At 45.4% G+C, this 21,734-nt stretch overlaps 1 protein-coding gene across 5 annotated transcripts in view; it reads left to right on the top strand.

Moving 5' to 3' along the window:
- L3MBTL2 (L3MBTL histone methyl-lysine binding protein 2) overlaps window positions 1-20,877 on the top strand; it is a 44,990-nt gene extending 24,113 nt beyond the window's left edge. For 3 of the 5 annotated variants that reach the window (XM_053257867.1, XM_053257865.1, XM_053257869.1), the window contains 10 exons: window positions 189-420; window positions 2,738-2,814; window positions 3,666-3,770; window positions 4,674-4,821; window positions 6,708-6,790; window positions 14,484-14,718; window positions 15,803-15,865; window positions 16,310-16,432; window positions 16,595-16,741; window positions 18,008-20,877. In XM_053257867.1, coding sequence (XP_053113842.1) covers window positions 189-420; window positions 2,738-2,814; window positions 3,666-3,770; window positions 4,674-4,821; window positions 6,708-6,790; window positions 14,484-14,718; window positions 15,803-15,865; window positions 16,310-16,432; window positions 16,595-16,741; window positions 18,008-18,225 — 1,431 coding nt within the window. In that variant the 3' untranslated portion in view covers window positions 18,226-20,877. The remainder of the gene's footprint in view (window positions 1-188; window positions 421-2,737; window positions 2,815-3,665; window positions 3,771-4,673; window positions 4,822-6,707; window positions 6,791-14,483; window positions 14,719-15,802; window positions 15,866-16,309; window positions 16,433-16,594; window positions 16,742-18,007) is intronic. The other 2 variants (XM_053257866.1, XM_053257868.1) reach the window with 2 other exon arrangements.
- The last annotated feature ends 857 nt before the right edge of the window (window positions 20,878-21,734 follow it).

Raw genomic sequence — 21,734 nt, 5'->3', positions numbered from 1 at the left:
AAGGTTTTGTGTTGACAAGGAGTGTGTGTGCTGAATTAATGCAGAAGCCCTCATTCGAGAAGTGCAAGACGGCCCTCCAGAAACGCATAAGAAGCGCAGGCAGTAGCTGAAGGGTAGCCTCAGTTTTGCAAGGGGTTTTATTATGTGACGCAGGAGGCACCAAAGTGTCCCTCTTCTTGTTGACTCAGATGACGGAGAACATGAAGTACCCCTTCCGCCAGGGTATGAGAGTGGAAGTGGTGGACAAGACCCGCGTCTCCCAGACACGCATGGCTGTGGTCGACACAGTGATCGGTGGCCGGCTGAGGCTTCTTTATGAAGATGGGGACAGCGACGATGACTTCTGGTGTCACATGTGGAGTCCTCTCATCCACCCTGTGGGCTGGTCTCGAAGGGTTGGCCACAACATAAAGAAAACTGGTGAGGGTTCCCACAAGATGCCAGTTCCTTGCCTAGCATTCGCGGGGGGGGAGGGTCTCCTATGCCCTTCGGTAGCTCCAAAGAGCTAGAACAAATGAAGGAACAAATGGGTCAAATTTCATTCATTCATTCATCATTCATTCATTTTTTTATACCCCCCCCCCTTCCAGAATGGCTCAGGACAGTTTACTATTAAAACAAAACCATTAAAATCAGTTAACAATTAAAACAGAAATTATAAAACAGTGTAGAACAACAATTAACAATTAAAACATAATAACAGAACAATTAAACAATCCGAACAATTAAAAAACCCTGAAAAACCAGGTTACAATAATAAAACCATTTACAACTATTTAAAAATCCTGGAAGGCCAGGCCAAATGGATAGGTTTTAAGGGCTCTCCTGAAGGCCAACAAAGAATTCAAATAGCGGATTTCTGCAGGGAGTGCATTCCACAGCCCAGGAGCAGCCACAGAGAAGGCCTGTCACCGGACGCACTGGTGGTAACTGGAGACGGACCTCCAATTTAGCCAACTGTTTTCTTGCTGGTGCCTAAGTGAGGATAGGACTGAGAGAGACTCCTGCCTATAACCTTGAAAAAGCTGCTGCCAGTCTGTGTAGACAATACTGAGCTGGATGGACCAGTGGTCTGACTTGGTTTATGGCAGCTTCCTATGTTCCTAGGAAGCTGCTATTCCCCTAACCCCTTTCTTTATGCTTTGTGGGGAGAGAGGTTTTTCTGAAGTCCTTAGCAGTCAGGAGTAAAACTGATGTAGGTCTTTAATTTGGAGGACTTTCCAACCTGCCTTTAGCTTTTACAATAGCAAATCAAGAGTGGAGTGTTGTTGTTTTTTACCAAGGATTCTGACTGGCAAGATTTGGGTATGTGGGCTGTAAGGAACAATTCTTCCGGAAGGGACAGCTGCCAGCCTTAATATTGCTAGATCCACAGCAAAACTTGCAGTGCCAGTGTCTCAGTTCATCCATCAGTCATCTTCTTGGAAGTGGCAATAGCCCTGACTTGAACATAGGAGGCTGTTATCCACTGAGTCAGATCATTGGTCCATCTAGCTCAGCATTATCTACTCTGATGGGCAGCCACCTAGACCGGCAGTGGCTCTCCATGGTTTTCGACAGGATTTCCCCAAGCCCTACCTGAAGATGCCAGAGTTTAAAAATGAGACCTTGTGCATGCAAAGCAGGTTCTCTATCCCTGAGTTACAGCCCCTGCTGTAACCCCTGCCCAGTTGCAGGGGAGTAACAGCAGGAGAGAGGCCATGCCCTGAACTCCTGCCTGTGGGCTTCCCAGCAGCATCTGGTGGGCCACTGTGTGAAACAGGATGCTGGACTAGATGGGCCTAGCAGGGTGGCAGCATATTATCTGTTTCCCACAGCAGGGGACATAGGACTGTCCTCAGTCGGAGCATTGGAAACTGCCATCTGAGTCAAGCCATTGTTTGTCTTAGTATTGCCTACTCTGGCTGGCAGTGGCTCTCCAGAGCTTCAGGCAGGAATTTTTCTCAGCCCTACCTGGAGATGCCAGAGTTTGAACCTGGGACCTTCTGCATGCTAAAGAGGTGCTCCCCCACTGAGCTACAGCCGCATTCCTTCTGCGTACTATTCTGCGCATGCAGGGATATTAAAGACATCTTCACCCAGCTCTTGTTCACTTTCCTGAACTGCCTGAGTGTTGTGTGTGAACACTTGAACCCCAGGTCTAATTTTGCTCACCCCTGTGTTTTTTTTAAAAATGTATGGTATGCAGTCATTAATTCTGATCTTGCTGTAAAAGTCACAGATCAATTGCAGCCATTTATGCATATCTGTGGCATGACCTATGCATGCATCAGAATAGGGTGGTAGAGTGGGCAGCACTACTTCAAGATCTGGTTGCAGGATGCCACTTTTGAATGCTTCCCCTACATCTTTTTGTTTTTTAATATAGAAAAGCCTTCTTGCGAATCGAAAGCTAGCACAGGGCTGGTAAAAGCAACTGTTCCCCTCCCACACACCATTTTCTGTTTTCAGGGAGCATTTTATGTTTGGGAGAGGTATCCTCCCTCTGTAGTCTGAAGTGGTACAGTCCATTCTCTCCACCCCATTCTGCTGCATATGAAGAGGCAACTGTTGCCTTGAATGAATCTGTTCCATCTTCAGCTAACAGCAAGGCACGAAACTGAAATACTAATATCTCCTGTTGAAACTGTTGTTTTCCTTGTTGAAGCTGACCTCTAGCTGGCCAAGCCTTGTAATTTTTAGATGCCTCGTTTCTCCCTCTCTTCCCATTAACATTCTTTTATGTCTTTGCTGGAAGAAAAGTGTCACAACATGTCAAACCACCCTACTTTCCGCAAGATCTACTGTGATGCTGTTCCGTATCTTTTTAAGAAGGTAGGCAAGCCGCTTTGCATCTTGTTTCCATTGCTGCTCAGTGGGAGGGCACTTTCTGGGAGGAGGAGAAAATCCGTCACTGTTCTTCTTGGGACTGTACTCTCTGTGGAGCGGCCAAGCGCCCTCTCCTGCCCTACTAGAGAATTAAATAGCCATTATAGGAGTTCCAAGGAACTCAGAGCCAGAACTTTGGGCTGATCTGGTGATGGGGTGAGGAAGAGAGGAAGGGCTTGCTCCAAAAACATTGGGGAAACATTCTGTGGTTGAAAAGGGATCCTCTCTCTTATAGCTGTGTTAGATCTTAGAGGGGGCTTTGTGATGGATGATATCTCCTTGCTATAGAACAGGGATACTCAACCTTGGGTTCCCAGATGTTGCTAGACAACAACTCCTATCAACTCCAGCCACAATGACCTTTGTCCCTTGTGGCTGGGGCTGATCGGAGTTGTGCCCAGCATCTGGAAACCCAAGGTTGGTTACCCTGTTGGTAGAGAAGGCTCAGTGACAGCTATCATCTTCCAGTTTCCGCAAGACCGACACTGAAATGTGATAGAAATAAATGGAGACCTGTTGTTGATGTACATAATGGACATTTTAAGATTTGCAGTGTAAATAATGAAACATTGTACCCATTTATCTTGTTTGTCTTCAAAACCATGGTGTGGTCTTTCTCACGCAACAGCTAGCAGACTGTGAATGAGAATGCAGCTGACCCAAGGCCATTCAAAAAAGCCATGGCTGAAAAGTAAAGCCAAATTCAGGAGTTAGTCTATCCAATTATCCAGCTTCCTTCATGCAGGTGTTCCAGTTTTTGTTACTGACTTGTGTTTTTTGCCCACAATCTGTTCAAGGTGCGTGCTGTCTACCCAGAGGGTGGCTGGTTTGAAGAAGGCATGAAACTGGAAGCCATTGACCCTTTGAATCTGGGCAACATTTGCGTGGCTACCATCCGCAAGGTATGTTGGTCCCCTGCTAGTTGAGCAAAGAGGTGCTTATAAAAGTGGTGATTCTCTTATATTTACTAGCGGGAGAACAACTCGCCCTATCTAACCCCAGCACAGCATCTTTCCAGTGGCTGTTGCTGGTGTCGGTTTCTTTTTAGACTGTGAGCCCTTTGGGGACAGGGAGCAATCTTATTTATTTACTTTTTCTATGTAAACCACTTTTGAGAACTTATGTTGAAAAGCAATATATATGTAGTAGGTCTGAAAAGGAGTGGCTGCAGCCAAATACCACTGTACAATAATTCTGTCCTCTGACCTGTGCACTCTTCAACCCTTGGCTTTTGAAGGTGATTGGATTCAGTGTTTCCTCTAACAGGGATTCCCAGATGTTGTTGACTACAACTCCCAGAATCCCCAAGCAAAAGCCACTGCAACTGGGGATTCTGGGAGTTGGTCAACAACATCTGGAAATCCCTGTTAGAGGGTTGGATAGCTGATTGGATTGATTGCTAGATTTATAGTCTAACTTTCATAAAATCACCCCAAGGCTTTGTTTAATCTTTTAGGAGTGTGAACAAGTGTTTGTTTGATAGGCATTTAGGGTTTTTTTAAAAAAAAATTATAGAGTTTTTATGCATCTCTTGAATTGCACTGTATATTTTATTAGCTGCCTTGAAAGAAAGTCTAGCTGCCTAGTCGTGAAAGAAAGGCAAAGTGTAAATGTTGGGGGAAAACGAAAAAGGGGCAACAACGAAATATGCAAGTTAGGTCACTCGAAACTGTTTGGGGAGTTCTGCTTATTTCATGTCAGTGAGAGTGGAAACTGCTGCCCGAACATGTTCAGGGGTCTTTAAGGTTAAAGGCTTGGATGTAAGTTTCCTTTTCCTTCCCTTCTCAACTTTGGCCTGTTTTCAGGTCCTCCTGGATGGCTACCTTTTGCTCGGCATTGATGGCACAGCTTCGGAGGATGGTTCTGATTGGTTCTGCTACCATGCTTCCTTGCATTCCATTTTCCCTGCCTGTTTTTGCAAGAAGAACAATGTTGAGCTGACCCCTCCAAAAGGTGAGATTATTGCAAAGAATTATCTTCCCACTTTGCTTACTTCTATGGCAGACTGTCGGGACCCCCTCAAGCAAGAGTCTGGGGAGTCCTTGGGAGGAGGATCCTGTGACCAGCCCTACCCCTAATCTGGAGTCGGAGATCCCTCTACTCCTCAACCCTATTCCTCACAGCTTTAGGAAACACGTGGATGAGATTACACCCGAGGAAGACCACATTCTGGAAATCCTGAGTTTAGCCCAGGCTTCCCCAAACTGCGGCCCTCCAGATGTTGCTGAACTACAACTCCCAGCATCCCTAGACACAATTTTTTGTGGCTGGGTATGCTGGAAGTTGTAGTTCAGCAACATCTGGAGGGCCGCAGTTTGGGGAAGCCTGGAACTTTAGCCCCTCCACCAGACCTTTGGGAACAATGTCACCATCCTGCCTAGGCCCAGAGGAGAGCTGGTCTTATGGTAGCAAGCGTGACTTGTCCCCTTAGCTAAGCAGGGTCTACCCTGGTTGTATATGAATGGGAGACTTGATGTGTGAGCTCTGTAAGATATTCCCCCTAGGGGATGGAGCCACTCTGGGAAGAGCAGAAGGTTCCAGGTTCCCTCCCTGGCTTCTCCAAGATAGGGCTGAGAGAGATTCGTGCCTGCAACCCTGGAAAAGCTGCTGCCAGTCTGTGTAGACAATACTGAGCTAGATGGACCAATGGTCTGACTCAATATATGGCAGTTTCCTATGTTCCTAGATGCTGCAACCATGGCGTGAGCACCTAACTGGTTCAGAAGGGGTCTCCTCATGAGGCAGAGGGGTCACCTTAGAAGGAGGAGTTGGGAGCATCCACAGCTGGTGGGGGGATGAGACTGAGTAGTACCATAAAGAGGGTGGAGGTTTTCCTGAATCCTACTGAATCACCATAGATTCAGCCATCTGTTGCTGGTGCAATGGTCCTTTCAGACTGTATTCTCCAAGCTCAGTATCCTAGTCCAGACTTCTATGAACCCTTCTTGCACCCTGCCCCTTTCCCATCCAGCATCTGTTTGGACTTTGCCATCCCTGGCCTGCTGTAACCAGCACCTCACATTCCCTTCTGTAAAGACGTGTGAGGAGGCAACACTGCTTGCATTTAAACAGTAAACAGACAATAATCTGTTTAGTTCTTACCTTATAACAAGGAAGAACTTGAAAGAGTCCTTCCTTGTCTGGAACTAAAGCTGGGAGCTGTGTTCTCTTTAATTTTTTTTCATCTATGTGCAGAATGAGTTTTGTTCTGGGTGGCAGTATCAGGCAGTATGTGCGCATTGCATTCAGAGTGGGGCCTCCCTGATTCAACCTGAGTGGGATCTAAAATGAACTGAGCAGACATCTAAAAACTTGTGGGCACGCACACATGCACACAACTCAGAAGTAACTCCGGCTGGGAGTCAGGTTAGAATCTGCTCTCCCTCTTGCTGCCAGTTGGGCTTATACTGAATAGGACTCACTTGATCTTGCAAATCATTTACATCACTGACCTTACCATTTGAGGAGGGAGAAAAGTTGATGTCCATACTCTTATTTTTTTCCCTTCCTTTTTTTCATTTTTTGCAAACTTGGATTGTTTGGTTTTCCAGGGAGCTTTTCTGCATCTCATAACAATTGCAATCTTCTGTTATGCCTGATCTCCAGGTGTAACAGAAGCAAAAAGCTTCTTCAAGAAGCAAAGAACTCAGTCTTGCTCTGCACTATTGTAGTTGGTATGTGCTGCTGCTGCTTCTTCTTCTTTTTTTTTTAACAGACATGCCCAGGAAGATAGCCTGACCGTCTTCCTTGTTGCCACTCTGTTTTTCCTGGTGCTCTTGGTTTTGTGTTTGTGTCTTCTTGCTGTTTCGTGCTGGTAATGCCTTAACTTCCTACTTCAGGGTATGATGCCAAGACTTTCAACTGGGCAAGTTACCTAGAAAAGACCAAGTCCAAAGCCGCACCAGCACATCTGTTCAACATGGTGAGTACCACATAGAAACACAAGATCCTAAATGCACTGCCTAGACCCAGAACCAGCAATGGTGGCTGGAGAACAGATCCCTATGGGACATTCCGTTATATCAATATATGGCGCAGACACTCTCTCTTTCTTAGAATAACATATTCCGTTCTGGTCTCCTCATTGCAGACCTTCAGGTACAGAAAAAGACAACCAAATTGATAAAGAGATCAGACCACCTTCCCCTACATGAAATGTCTTTAAGTGTTTGAAACACTTTAATTCAGGGGAGCAGGGGGATTAAACTAAGGGGAGGGCATTTGGATGATGATAAAATTACAAATGGGACCTACAGCAAAATGTGGCAGTCTTAACAATGCTGAGCAGGCAGGGTGGTTCAGGAGTGGGGAAGAGGGAAAATACACCTTTCTTTCTTTCTTACTCCCTTGAAACCTTCCTCTCTCTTTTTGCTATATAGCAGAGTGGTGTTGATTCTGGAGAATGGGAAAGGCCATTTCCCCTCCCCTTCTTCCTCCTGAAATACCTCTGTACAGTGCAGGGAGAAGGATTTTGTTGTTTTTATAAACCTCACAACATGCATCCTTCCGAATCGCAATTCCCCCTCTCTGGATACTTACTATATGTTCATAGCAGCAGGTCAGTTTTCTCTCTCCTCTTGCCTTTCATTCTATCCTTCTGCTTTTTTTAACCAACACTCTAGCTCAAGAAACCTGAACAGATTGTAGGTCCTAGAAGCTCATAATACCACTTTGAGGTGTTTTAAAATATATATTTTTTTTAATTTTCAAACTTCTGCATGCCTAGAGAGCCCTTTAAAACCATCCCCTTATTTTTGGGTGGCCCTGTTTTGTTTCCAGTCTGATACGCACTCAACCACCTGAGCTTGCTATTATTTTCTTTTCTGCCTGCATTGCTTCTGCAAATTCACATCAAGTTGAACTGTCTAGAGTTGTTCGGGGGCTAGTATGTACCCCTTCTCCCTTGAATTTAAACTTGGAACCATCGGTCACTCGCCGTGACATTTTTAAATGACTTTTTTGTGGATAAAATCTCTCAGATTTGGGCCGAGCTGGATTCCACATCAGAGTCTATTGTGGAGGTGTCCAGCAACTCCTCTTATGGGATTAGATTGGATCATTTCCAGTTTGTGACTCCAGAGGAAGTGGACAAACTGCTTTAGACTGTCCGTCCTACAACCTATTCTCTTGACCCTTGCCCAACTTGGCTTATCTCCTCTGGTAGTTATATTATCAGGGAGTGTCAGGTAAATATTATAAATGCTTCCCTGAGGGAGGGCAGGATGCCCTCTATTTCCCTTAGGTGTTCACGTCACTAATCGCATGTGTGGCAGCTCTCGCGAGAGTTCACAAGCAGCTGCTGGATAGCGGTGGGGATGGGTGTATGGTGGCCAGACCGGTAGGTGGTGAGGGAAAGCGGCAGCCTGGTTGGCGGGAAAGCAGACTGGAAGGGGGAGAATGGACTGGGGCTGAAGATAAAATGAAGATGTAGGAGGGAAAGACAGAGAGAACTAGGTGCACAGATGCTCTGCGTTGGATCAGCTGCTGCTATTATTATTATTATTATTTTACACAGTCAGACAGGTGTTTTTGACTGGTTTGTTTTATCCAGACATCGAGTCCTTCCCAAGGACCTGGGATGGCTGAATTTTATTGTCAATGTTGTTGCTGCTGTTATAGATATCGTCGCAGAATATAGGCTGTTCCCAGTAAAGCTGCTTTTTGTAATTGGCTGATGGTGATTTCTGTGGCCCCTATGGTGTTGAGGTGCTCTTCAAGGTCTTTTGTCTTTTTCTGCCACAGCCTTTCAATTTCAGTTTGTAGATCTTTGTATTTGGTGATTTTTTCTATTTCTTTTTCTTCTATTCTGCCATCCCCTGGTATTGCTATGTCCATTATTTTCAACATCAACAACAACAACAATAATAATAATAATAATAATAAATTAAAACATTTATGCTGCTTTTCCAAAAGGCTTAGGGCGGTTTACATTAAAACACCATTAAAATCAGTTAATAAGTAAAACAAAAATTATTAGTACATAATTAATAGATGGTATCCACTGCTGCACCACCTAATGGCTCAGCGGCAAAATGACTTGATTATCAAGCCAGAAGTTGTCAGTTCGAATCTCCACTGGTATGTTTCCCAGACTATGGAAAACACCTATTTCAGGCAGCAGCAATATAGGAAGATGCTGAAAGGCATCATCTCATACTGCACGGGAGGCGGCAATGGTAAACCCCTCCTGTATTCTACCAAAGTAAACCACAGGGTTCTGTGTTTGCCAGGAGTCAACACCAACTCGACGTCACACTGCAAGATGTAGCAGCAGCCACTAGCATGATTCAGCAAGGCAGTTTTTGTGTGCTTGTAAGGCAAATGCAAGAGACTTGGCTCTAAGTATGGGTTTCTTGTATGGGTTTCCAAAGAGTGCGATTCTTAATGACTGATACCTATCGGACTTATTTTCCTGCAGAACGTTTTAGTGATAACTGCTTTCATTCTTATATGCTTTCAGCTTTTCACAGGGGGTAATGCAGAGTTACTTGCCCAACAGAGACATGCAGCTGTCTCTGGAATGTTATTCTGCAGTGTCATTCCATAAAAATGGACTGGCATGCTAGTGCATCCTCCCTTTGAAATCTGGATGTTCTTGGAAGTCTGTCTGATGTTGCACACCCTAGCTGCACTGTTCTCTCTATCAGGGTTTCCCAGATGTTGTTGACTACAACTCCCAGAATCCCCAGCTGCAATGGCTTTTGTTTGGCATTTATGAGAGTTGTAGTCAACAACATCTGGGAATCCCTGTTAGAGGGAACACTGCCTTGTTGAATGTTTCCTCTGATCAGAAACTCCCCACCCCCACCCCCCAGAAAACCACCATTTCATACCAATTGATTTATATTACTTTTTCATGAGAGTGTGCATTCTGGTGTGGAATTTGGCATCCTGACGATAGGTGATCATTCTGCAAAGTTTCCGGTTGTAGGGCAAGGCTAGAAAAGGTGTGGCCATTTGAGATAAGCTTGGAAACCCTTCTGCATTAAGGGAGGGAGTATGCTGATGTCTTCCAGCAGTCAGTGATGAGTGCAGTTTCCCCACTCTCTGTTAAGTTCCTTGTCTCCAGTTCCCCCACACCTGTGCTGACTTTCATTTTTTCTCCACCATGCCGGACCTTCTAAAAATATTTGAAAATCTGAAACTCAAAAGATCATGCTAAATACAATATATGATACATATTTATATTTAGAGCTGGAATTTCAGTGGTCCAGGGTGAACATAGTCTGCCACTTTAGAGGAGGGCTTTGCAAGTAAATGAAGGTAACAGCAGTACCGGTTTCCAGGGGATGAGTATGTGTAGTTATTCTGCATCTTAATTCCTCCTTTTGTCTCACTGCAAATCTTATACCTGTGCATTTCCACACACCACTTCACACTGGATTGTTAAGAATCCAGATTCTTCGACGTGGTCTCTGTGCTTTACACGAATGGGCTTTGCGCCTGCGCAGAGACCACGTCGGAGCTTCCAAGCTAGATTTCTTAACTCTTGGTGGTAACCCCGCCCCCTCGGTATATAGGCAGCTGCGCGGGCTTCCCTCTCCAGTCTTTCTTTGTCCGCGATAGAAAAGACATCATTGAGCACTTCTTGCTAGATTACGCGGTTAAGTATTCCGTGGACAGCGGCACTCATTGAACCACACTCCGTCCAATCTACTAAAAAGAAAAAGAGAAAGAAGGTCCGTCATGCTCCTACGGAGCCTCCTAAGAAAAAGCATAAATCAGCGTACGATATCAAACATCGATCCCGTACGCTCCAGATGGAGACCATTCTAGATGCTGAGGTGGTCTATGCATCCAGTCCCCACAATCCCGTATTCAAATCCGAGCGGGATTCTGGACCTGAGGAACTTTCCCCCAGAACAACCCTGTCGGTGGTCCAATCGAGAGCTTGAAGCTGCCCTCGATGAACACTATGCCCATCAAGTTGAGGAAGAGGCGGGCTATTTTTATGCCCACCAAGAGGTTCGCCAACACCGCCGAGCCTCGGCCGCTACAGAACCGCCCCTTTGGTGTTCTGCCTCACCTCGTCCGTTGACCAAATCTACGCTCGGAGACAACAACCCTTCCTCCTCCACCTCCACCCCGAACCACGTCTCTGCTACCACTGCAGGTTCCACTGAGAAGCTCCCCCATGCAGGTGGCCACGGCCAAGATCTACAATCCCCCACTCTCCACTCCGGCCACCCCTGCTCTCCTCGCGGAATTCGACTCTCTTCTCACAAAATCTGCAATAGAACTGGTCCACAACCCAAAATCCCCAGGTTTCCACTCCCGATACTTCACAGTACCCAAACCAGACGGCTCCCTTTGCCCCATCTTGGACCTCTGGGAGCTCAACTCCTATGTCACCTACCGGAGGTTTCAGATGGTCACCGTTCCCACCATCATCTCCCTTCTGCACGAGAATCAGGGGTTTGTCTCAATAGACCTCAGAGATGCCTACTATCATATCACCATCAGACCTCAACACCGTCATTTCCTCCGCTTCCAGCTAGCAGACACCACTTACCAGTTCCACGCCCTGCCCTTCGGGTTGGCATCTGTGCTGCGGGTGTTAACCAAATGTATGGCTCCAGTGGTGGCAGCCCTGCAACAACAGAACATTCCAATTTTTCCGTACCTTGACGACTGGCTCATGGACCCGCAGTCCCTCCTGAGAGACCTCTGCACGGTCATCGACCTCCTTTCCAACCTGGGTCTACAGGTGAATTACAAAAAGTCGAAGCTCAGCCCATCCAGAATGATAGAATTTCTGGGGATCCTCTTCAACTCCATCCAGTCAAAATTATCTTACCTCAGCTCAGGATTCAAGCTATCCTGGACTTATCCTCCCACCTTCTCAACCACCTGTGTCAACCAGCATGAACAATCCAGCGCCTATTAGGCCACATGGCTTCCACCACCTACATGGTGCCTCACACCAGTCTACGTGCCAGGACTCATCAACACTGGTTCCTTTTGGTGTTCTCTCCACACGAGGATTCCCTCATCTACACCCTAAGGATCCCGCCTTGGGTCCTACATTCCCTGCTATGGTGGACGGACCCTGCCAACCTCAGCGTCTGTGCCCCCTTCCAGCCCCCCGCGTCACTCCCTTCTACTCACCACGGACGCATCCATGGATGGATGGGGTGCCCACGCCAACAATCACAACATCCACAGCATCTGGTTCCCAACGGAAGCCGCCCACCGTATCAACTACCTCCAGCTGCTGGCCATCTTCAAGGCACTAAAAGCTTTCCTCCCTCTAATACTGGGCTCTCACGTCCTGGTCCAAACGGACAATACTACCACCAAAGCTTACCTGAACAGGCAAGGCGGCACCTCCTCCAGCTCCCTCCTGTTTCTCTCCATGGAAATGTGGTTCTGGTGCATTCGCCACGGCGTCACCCCCCTGGCGGTCCATATTCAGGGCCAGGACAATGTCACAGCGGACAGGCTGAGCAAGACTCAAACAACATAACACGAATGGCAACTACATCCCCCCCCCCCATGCTCCGCTCCCTCTTCTGCCGCTGGTTCCTCCCAGAAATAGACCTCTTCGCATCACAGACTCCGCTGGTTCCTCCCAGAAATAGATCTCTTCGCATCAGAGACAAATGCACAATGCCACCTATATTGCTCCAGGTCCGGGATCAGACCCAATTCCCTGGAGGATGCATTTGCCATGAACTGGACGGGACTTCTAGTCTACACCTTCCCTCCAATTCCTCTACTTCCTCGAGTCCTTCAGAAAATCTCCCAGGACCACCCGCATTGCATACTAATTGCCCCTTGGTGTGAACCAGGAGGCCCTGGTTCCCCCGCCTCCTCCGCCTATCCAACCATCGTTACCACCACTTGCCGCACATGCCTTGCCTTCTCTCCTTGCAAGGGGGTCACCTCCTCCATCCGGATCTACAGCGCCTCCATCTCACAGTTTGGCACATAGTCCCTACCTGCCCATAGGTCTACAGAGAATAGTCAGTGCCTCACATAAACCTGCTACTGTCGCCTCCTATTCCCATAAATGGACATGCTTTCAGAACTTTCTAATGGATAGGGAGGTTCCCTTACACTCCATCTCTGTAGAACATGTTTGTCATATTTAGTATCCCTCAGAGGCCGGACTTAAGATGCCTTCCTTACGCGTTCATCTCGCAGCCATAGTGGCTAACTCCCCGCCGTCTACGCCATCGTGGTTCCAACACCCTACAGTCAAGCGTTTCCTTAAAGGACTCACTCACCTTTATCCGGACCTGCCGGTCATGGCCCCTGCATGGGACCTGACTTTAGTGCTCTCCTCCCTCATGTACCCTCCCTTCGAACCCATGGCTACAATTTCTCTGGACCTCTTTTCCTGTAAGGTAGCGTTCCTGATGGCCATCACTTCTGCCAGGCGGGTCTGTGAACTCAGGGCACTTAGAGTTGACCCGCCTTACCTGGTTTTCCACAAAGAAAAAGTTGTCCTTAGGCCGGACATTGCCTTCTTGCCGAAGGTAGTCACATCATTTCATCGCTCCCAACCAATCTCCTTACCTGCGTTCTTCTCTGAGCCATTGACCGAGACCGAACGATGTCTCCACACTCTCGACGTTCGCAGATCGCTTGCCTTCTACGTAGAATGGACCTCCGCTCTCCGCACCTCCAATTCTCTCTTCATGCTTCACTCTGGGCCTAACAGAGGCAAGCAGGCTTCTACGCAGACTATATCCAGATGGGTGGTTCGCACCATCTCTCTAGCATACCAGCTTTCCAGGAAGCCTCTCCCACCCTCCATCAAAGTGCACTCAACGAGGGCGGTCGCGGCTTCCACTGCCTTTGACAGGTCCATTCTCTTGGACATCATCTGCCAGGCAGCTACGTGGGCGTCAAAACACCTCCTTTTGTGCAGCACTACGCCCTCGATGTCTAAGCCAGGAAAGACACGGCGTTTGGCAGAGCAATGTTACAATCTATCTTCGCCTAATCCCTCCTCCAGGTGAGCATGGCACGGGTGCAGCTTGCTATGCGCCCATTTGTGTAAAGCACAGAGACCACGTCGAAGAACGACAGGCTGCTTCCCTGTAACTTGGGTTCTTCTAGTGGTCATCTGTGCTCTTACACGCCCACCCATCCTCCCCTCTTCTCATGTCTTTTCTGCTAGTCTCTTTCAGATTTGCGGACTCAGAAGACTGGAGAGAGGGAAGCCCGCGCAGTCGCCTATATACTGAGGGGGCGGGGTTACTGCCAAAAGTTGAGAAATCTAGCTTGGAAGCTCCAATGTGGTCTCTCTGCGTAGGCGCAAAGCCCATTCGTGTAAGAGCACAGATGACCATTAGAAGAACCCAAGTTACAGGTACGCAACCTGTTGTTTTTGTATTGGACTGTCAGTTCCATTGCAAAATCTTGAGAATCTCAGTTGTCTTTTATTTATTTATTTTTATATATTTATTTATTATTCAATTTCTATATCGCCCTTCCAAAAATGGCTCAAAGCGGTTTACATAGAGAAATAATAAATAAGATTATGTATTTAAAAATAAAAGTTTCTTTTATTATATTTATTATAAAAACTTTAAAAATAAGTTTCTAGTCCTCATGGAAGCATATTACGGCATGAGGCTGAGCTGGCTTATTTCTCTTCTTCCCAGGATTGCCCAAACCATGGCTTCAAGGTGGGTGCCAAATTCGAAGCCGTAGACTTGATGGAGCCCAGACTTATCTGTGTAGCCACAGTGAAGCGGGTGGTGCATCGACTCCTCCGAATCCACTTTGATGGCTGGGACAGTGAATATGACCAGTGGGTGGACTGCGAGTCCCCAGATATTTATCCCGTTGGTTGGTGTGAACTGATAGGCTACCAGCTGCAGCCACCGGTGATACCAGGTAAGCAAAGGTGGCTTGGTTGCAGCCCCACTGGTTTAATTCAAGATGTGTTTTGGTGGCAGGCTGACCTGCTGCTTTTGCTTTCCTTTCCCTTGTGAGAAAAAGAATCCCACCGCCTAACCTACTCTAGGTGTTTATTGCTCAGAAAGCCGGATTCTTAGCAGACTATGGGCTAAGCATCTGAGCAGGAGCTTAACATGGTGGCTGGCCAGGAACTGCAGTTGAAATGAGAAGCAGCATGCATTGTTTGTGAGACCTTTGGCAGATGCAAAGGTTTGTGAGACCTATCTGGCAGATGCAACTTAAGCCAGTGTATCCCTGTTGCGAAGTACGAAAGAAGATAAACTTTACATCTCTTTAGTTGTTGCTGTCCTCTGCAAACAGCAGGGGTCAGTGCTGCTGAATTTTAATTTCTTTCCTGACTTATTGTAGGCTTTCTATCTGGACAGCACTTTTCCAGTATTGCTCACTTTACACTATGAAATAATCCATTAGAATAGTATATAGTGCAGAATTTGATTTCCTGAGCATAATGGTTGCCTTATTCTTTTTAATTTCAAAAACATCTCTTCATCACACTTGTAAAAGCACTTTTTTTAAACAATGCAGGTTCTGTTTGCTAACACACATACACACACACACACACACACACACACACACTCACTCACTCCCCACTTCCTGTAATGTGTTGGGGGTGGAGCTTCTGTTTCCTGATATGAACTGGGAGGGGCCAAATGGTCACTGAGTTGAATCTACTAGACAAAACCACACATCAGCTCCACAGACATACACTCAACTCACTTAGACCAGATTTCCAGTGTCCTCTTGGTCATATTCCTCCCACTTGTGTACTACTTTCTGCCTCATTCAGAGCTCCCTATGCCCTCCAAGACTGCCTGTGGGGAGAGGACCGTCGTCTTTGTGTTTAAAAAGAGAAAGTTCCAAGCCTGCCTAGTTGGGAACCAATCTTAGAAACTTTTGCCTGGGAACCTGGCATAGCATTGATTTCATACTCGGCGGCTTCTTGGTGGCTGTGTGTCTTGCATGGCTTCTGATGATAGATTTCCTCTCTTCTTGGTGACAGAGCCCACGTTGGCATTAGCCAAGGAGGTGCCAAAGAAGAGGCGGCAGCCATATGGAAAGAAAAGTAAGTGGCCGTCTGACCAACTTCTTAATACCTTTTTGTTCGAAGAATATGGCAACATGTGAAGATTTGGCACACTTGGAGGGAGGCTCCTGCCACGCTTTGCCCTCCGCCCCTCTCACGTGGGCATTTCTCCTCTTATTTACAGTCTCACTTCTCCGTGTGAAAAACAAATATGTCAGGAAGAAGGCTGGGCTAGAATCCTCCTTTGGTGTATCTAGTAGTGTACATCCAGAGAAACCTTTTTATTTTATTTTTTGGTATGAAGGAGTATATATGAGGCTCTGTCTGCAGGTGGAGTGGCAGAGCTCAGTCACAGGGGTACTATTTCTGCAAATAGTACTATGTCACCATTCTGAGCTCTGTGGGGAAAGGATATTAAAATAACAAATGCAAATAAAGTTAGAGGTTTTATTTTATGACTTATTCTTTCATTGATCTATTAAGGGAAAAAGCTGTCTGCTAAAGCCCGTTCCCTTAAGCAAGCAGCCAAGAAAGTGACTGCTCCTAAAGCAAAACGACAAATGAGCACAACCAATGAAGCCTCGTTGAAATCAGTTCCTGACGAAGGTAAGGGAAGGAGTGTCTCTTGATCCTGCCTCTTCCTCCCTTGTTGTGGGGGCAGAGAAGGGGGAGCATGTTGTTGGGAAACAGCTAATTTCCCTCCCCTGCCATCCAACATCTGACTCATATGGCCTGTAGACAGGGAGAATGATGTGCTATCTGTTCCAGGGATGTTGGAGGCGTCCAGTTGTGTGGACCAGAGTACACTGCCAGAAACGGAAATCCTAGATCCTGCACCACAAATCCCCGATCCTGTAATGGGTACTAATTATGTAAATGAAGCATCCTTCCCCCATCAAGAAACAACTCATGATTGTATGTGCACTTTTACTTTTCCCTTTTTGGGGGGTACAAGCTCTCAATAAACCCTGCTAACGAATTCTACCACTGTGATCGGTAAATGTGCTTGACTTGCTTGTCTGTCTTGGGCTGTACAGTCTGTGTGTTGGTGGTCATGATGGTTATTTTCCAGAGCTTGGAAGCTTTGGTAGTTCTGGTTTTTGCAGATTGGGGCAGGAGGCCTTGAGCTCTGAATATCGGAGAGAAAAGCAAAAGGTCCTGAGACCTTTACCTTAGTTATGCCCACCCTCAAGACATTATCAGTGCTGTTGCAGAAGGAACTGCCATGCAAGCAATTGTACCTGCTTTGAAGAGGAATTATGCTGTGCAGGCTGACCCCAGAGTGTCCCTGCTCCTGATGAAATGGAAATCCAGCATGGATTGTAGGATCTGATGCATAACTGCCCAGTTGCACAATGCAGTTTCTGGGCTGGCTCTACAATAGTGGGAATCGAGTGTGCAACCTATCTGTAGGATTTCAAATACTGCTGCCTTGGTGTTGGAAGTATTACTTCTTGAGTGGTGGAAGTCCTGCCCGTGTGCATGCACACAAACCTTGCAGTTGCTAAGCATGAAAAAGGACTTCCCAAATGCTTCAAGGTTCATATATGTAATCATGAAAGCTAGCTGTACAACATATTTCATTTAAAGTGAGCCCCAGTATTTCAAAGGAACTGCTAGATCCAACATTAGCATCCATATGTTGAATGATTCTAGCCCTATAGTTCCTGAATGCCCTGACCATAAAGACCACCTTACTGCCCTTTTCTCTGGAGAGTTCTGGGACTTTGCTTATAACCAAGCAGTCTAAAAACCCTCTGCAAATGTAACACTGAGTGAAGTATGATTTCTAGTGCTGAATTTGTTTTGCTGCTGCAGAATTTTCAAAACCTGATGTTTCACTTTTTAAAAAGGAGAGCCTTTCTAGCCCTTATGAATGTGAAGAAAATGCTGAAAACCTGTGAACAGTTCCCATGTGATATGGTGTCCATCATCATTTATCTTTTGAGCAAAATGGGATTTGTCAGGATATTACTTTTCTTTTATTTTCCTTACTATTTAACTACCTGTTCTTTTCCTTGTCTTACCCAGCATGTCTCAGTAGCAACTATTTGTATATGTTGATGCATTTTGTCAGTAGTATGTTTTTTTTATGATGTATTTTTCCACCCAGTTGTGTGCACATGTGAGTTCTGAGGTTTCTGTTCTTTGATATGAACATTGCCCCTCTCTGTTTCCTAGCAGTTGTGCCTGTGCAAGTGAAAGAAGAAATTCTTGATGACTTTGCAATGGAACTGGAAATGCCACAACTTCCAGTACCAATCAGCTGTTTAAAGGATGAGGATGAAAACCCAGAGAGTCCTGAACCAATTAGCTGCTTCAAGGATGAAAGCATGGAATTGGGGGCTCCAGCCAGCTCTATGCTGCTCAGCTGCTTAAAAGATGAGGATGTGGACTAAATCCTAAGGTTGCAAAGGAACTTCAGTAGACTTGCACAGCAACCCTTGAGAATTTTCTGTTGCCTCATTTGGGATCTGAATCGTACATTACAAAGCTGTTGTTTTTCATTCCCCAAAATTGCTTGGAAAACCAAATCATATTGAAAGATAAACCTACAACATCGGCACTGTAAGAACTGAGAATAAACTTTGCTCTCTGCCACTCTGTGGGGAGAGGTGCCTCTAGGCATTTTAGTCTTGTGTTTGTTGAATTTGTGTTTGGATAAGCACCAAGCTGCAGAACCACAGACACCATGTGCTGCAGTGGGGAGCAGGCAAGGTGTTGCAAGGGGCGCCACACCTACACTCTCCCCCATCATCTTTGTCTTTCTCTTTGCTGTCTTGTTGCCTGTTCCTGTATCTTGCCATTTTGACCATAAAGTCCTAGAGGGCATTGTATGCAGGGAATCTTCTGCAAGAGAAAAAGCCTTGGCATGTGCAGAAAATGCCCATGTACCTATTGGAGATACTTGCTGGGTGGCTCTGGGCCAGTCCCTTCTCTCTCAGCCCAACCTACTTCACAGGGTTGTTGTGAAGAGAAACCCAAGTATGTAGTACACCACTCCGGGCTCCTTGGAGGAAGAGTGGGATATAATTTTATTTTTTTTAATTGCCTACCGTAGAAGAGAGTAGGGAGCTCCTACACGTCTAATGCTCTGGATTATGACCCACCTCTAGAAAGAGACAGTGAAGAGAAAACCAACTGCTGGAATAGAGATTAATAACAGATACTGTTTTCCTCTCTCCTTACTGTGAACTGAGTCCAACAAATTTTGGCCTGGAGAGAACATTTGTGTTGTAGAATTGTTCTAAATACACAATGCAATTGTGTGTGTTTTTATTCTGTGTTTGTGTGTTGGGGTTTGTTTGTACAAGCAAATTTTACTGATGGAATCTGTAAATAAAATTGAAAGATCATGTATTCAGAACAAATTAAGATCTTTTCATATCATATACACCTTAAAAACAAATGTTTTTAGAGTATTGATATCATGTTTTTAATATTAACACATGCTAAAAACTTACAGAATTGCATACCTCTTAGTTTTCTTTTTCAAGGAAGCCCTCTTGTATTTTGAGATACACAAGTGGACAAATTTGTTGGTACCCTTATAGCTCATTGAAAAAGTGTTTTATGCCTCCTGAAAAGCAATTAAATGAAAAGCAATTGTCCCATGTATACCTGCATGCCTTTGAGATGTCATCGAGTAAAGCAAAGCAAGTGTGAAAAGAGATAAAGTATTGCTTATTAGACAAAGATATTCTAAAGTGGCCTGGACACATTTGTTGGTACCGCTAGAAAAGATCATAAATAATTGGGTTAGAGTGATTTTTCAAATTAGTTGTTTTCTTTAATTAGTATCACACATGTCTCCAATTGTGCAATCAGTCATTCAGCCTATTTAAATGGAGAAAAGTAGTCACTCTGCTGTTTGGTATCATCGTGTGTCCCACAATGAACATGGACCAGAGAGTTGTCTGAGGAGATCAGAAAGAAAATTATAGACAAGCATGTTAAAGGCAAAGGTTATAAGACCATCTCCAAGCAGTTTGATGTTCCTGTGACAACAGTTGCAAATATGATTAAGAAGTTCAAGGTCCATGGGACTGTAGCCAACCTCCCTGGACGTGGCCGCAAGAGGAAAATCAACCCCAGAATGGGCAGAAGGATAGTGAGAAGGGTAGACAAAAAGGCAAGGACAGCTTACAAAGAAATACAAGCTGAACTTCAAGGTCAAGGTCCATCAGTGTCTGATTGCACCATCCGTCGGTTTTTGAGTGACAGTGGGCTCAATGGAAGAAGGCCCAGGAGGACTCCACTGTTGAAAGAAAAACATTAAAATGCCAGACTGGAATTTGCTAAAATGCATATTGACAAGCCACAATGCTTCTGGGAGAATGTCCTTTGGGCAGATGAGACAAAACTGGAACTTTTTGGCAAGTCACATCAGCTCTATGTCCACAGACGAAAAAATGAAGCTTTCAAAGAAAAGAACCCCATACCTACTGTGAAACATGAAGGAGGCTCGGTTATGTTTTAGGGCTGCTTTGCTGCGTCTGGCATGGGGTGCCTTGAGTCTATGCAGGGAACAATGAAATCTCAAGACCATCAAGACATTCTGGAGTGAAACGTACTGCCCAGTGTCAGAAAGCTCTGTCTCAGTCGCAGGTCATGGATCCTCCAACAGGATAATGACCCAAAACACACAGCTCAAAGCACCCAAGAATGGCTAAGAACAAAACATCTGATTATTCTAAAGTGGCCTTCTATGAGCCCTGATTTGAATCCTATTGAACATCTATGGAAAGAACTGAAACCTGCAGTCTGGAGAAGGCAACCTTCAAACCTGACACAGCTGGAGCAGTTTGCTCAGGAAGAGTGGGCCAGACTACCTGTTGACAGGTGCAGAAGTCTCATTGAGAACTACAGGAATTGCTTGTTTGCAGTGACTGCCTCTAAAGGTTGTGCAACAAAATATTAGGTTAAGGGTCCCTTCATTTTTGTCCATGCTATTTTCCTTTGTGGTGTTATTTGAAACATTCCATTGCATCAAAACTCTAAAGCAAAGTTTGATTTTAGTTAAAGGCAGAATAAACAATGATGGGTGCCAATTACTTTTGTCAGTTTCAAGTTATTTCAGAGACAATTGTGGGTTCTTCTTTTTGTGTGTGGAGGGGTACCACACATTTATCCACGTGTGTAAGCTTGAAAAGCTATGGAGAATGTGACCTGATGAGTGGGCTTTTAGGTTTCAAGAATCTCTATTGCCTTCTGATTCCCTTCCCCCACCTCCCCAGCATTTTTTAAAGTTAAGTGTCTCTTTCTTCCTTCCCCTATTCCAAACTTCAATCTTTATTTGTTGAATGAGATTGCTGGAATAAAAAAAGACTAAGATGTGCTATTATGCCCTGTCATATTCCTAAAGCAATGTCAATGGACTCTTGAGCTTTTAGTCTCCCTCTTTCCAGCAGACATCTTAACTGGCTAAGAAGCTACTGAGTCAGTTCACTGTTCTGCTCATGCAAATTAGGTCAAGATAAGAGCCTCAGAAAAGCCTATTAGGAGCTTCAACCTCAAGACGACAGAGCATTTGTGCCAACCCAAACTTCTCTATTTATTTATTTATCTATCTTGTTTCTGTAAACCGCTTTGAGAACTTTGGTTGAAGAGCAGTGTATAAATATTCGTAGTAGTAGTTCTATGCCAGTCTACTGGTCCTCAAACTAGTGTGGTGGCAGCTGCTGCTACTCCACTTGCCTGGCATAAATGTTTACATTGGCACAGGGAGACTCCTATTGTACACATTCAGTCCCTCTTCCCCGCCTTCTTCTTGCAAATTATTTGGAATTTTCTCCCGTTTATTTTGAAGAAAATTCTTGGTTGAATTAAGTAAATCTGCATTTTCATTATAGCTGCACATGCAGTGCTTATTTGTCATCTTGATTATTTCTAAAACTATATACATTTA

This window comes from Hemicordylus capensis, chromosome 5 (genome assembly GCF_027244095.1).
Source record: "Hemicordylus capensis ecotype Gifberg chromosome 5, rHemCap1.1.pri, whole genome shotgun sequence".
Classification (NCBI taxonomy): domain Eukaryota; kingdom Metazoa; phylum Chordata; class Lepidosauria; order Squamata; family Cordylidae; genus Hemicordylus; species Hemicordylus capensis.
The sequence above is the reverse complement of the archived record's forward strand: the minus strand, read 5'-3'. Positions and strand labels throughout refer to the sequence as shown.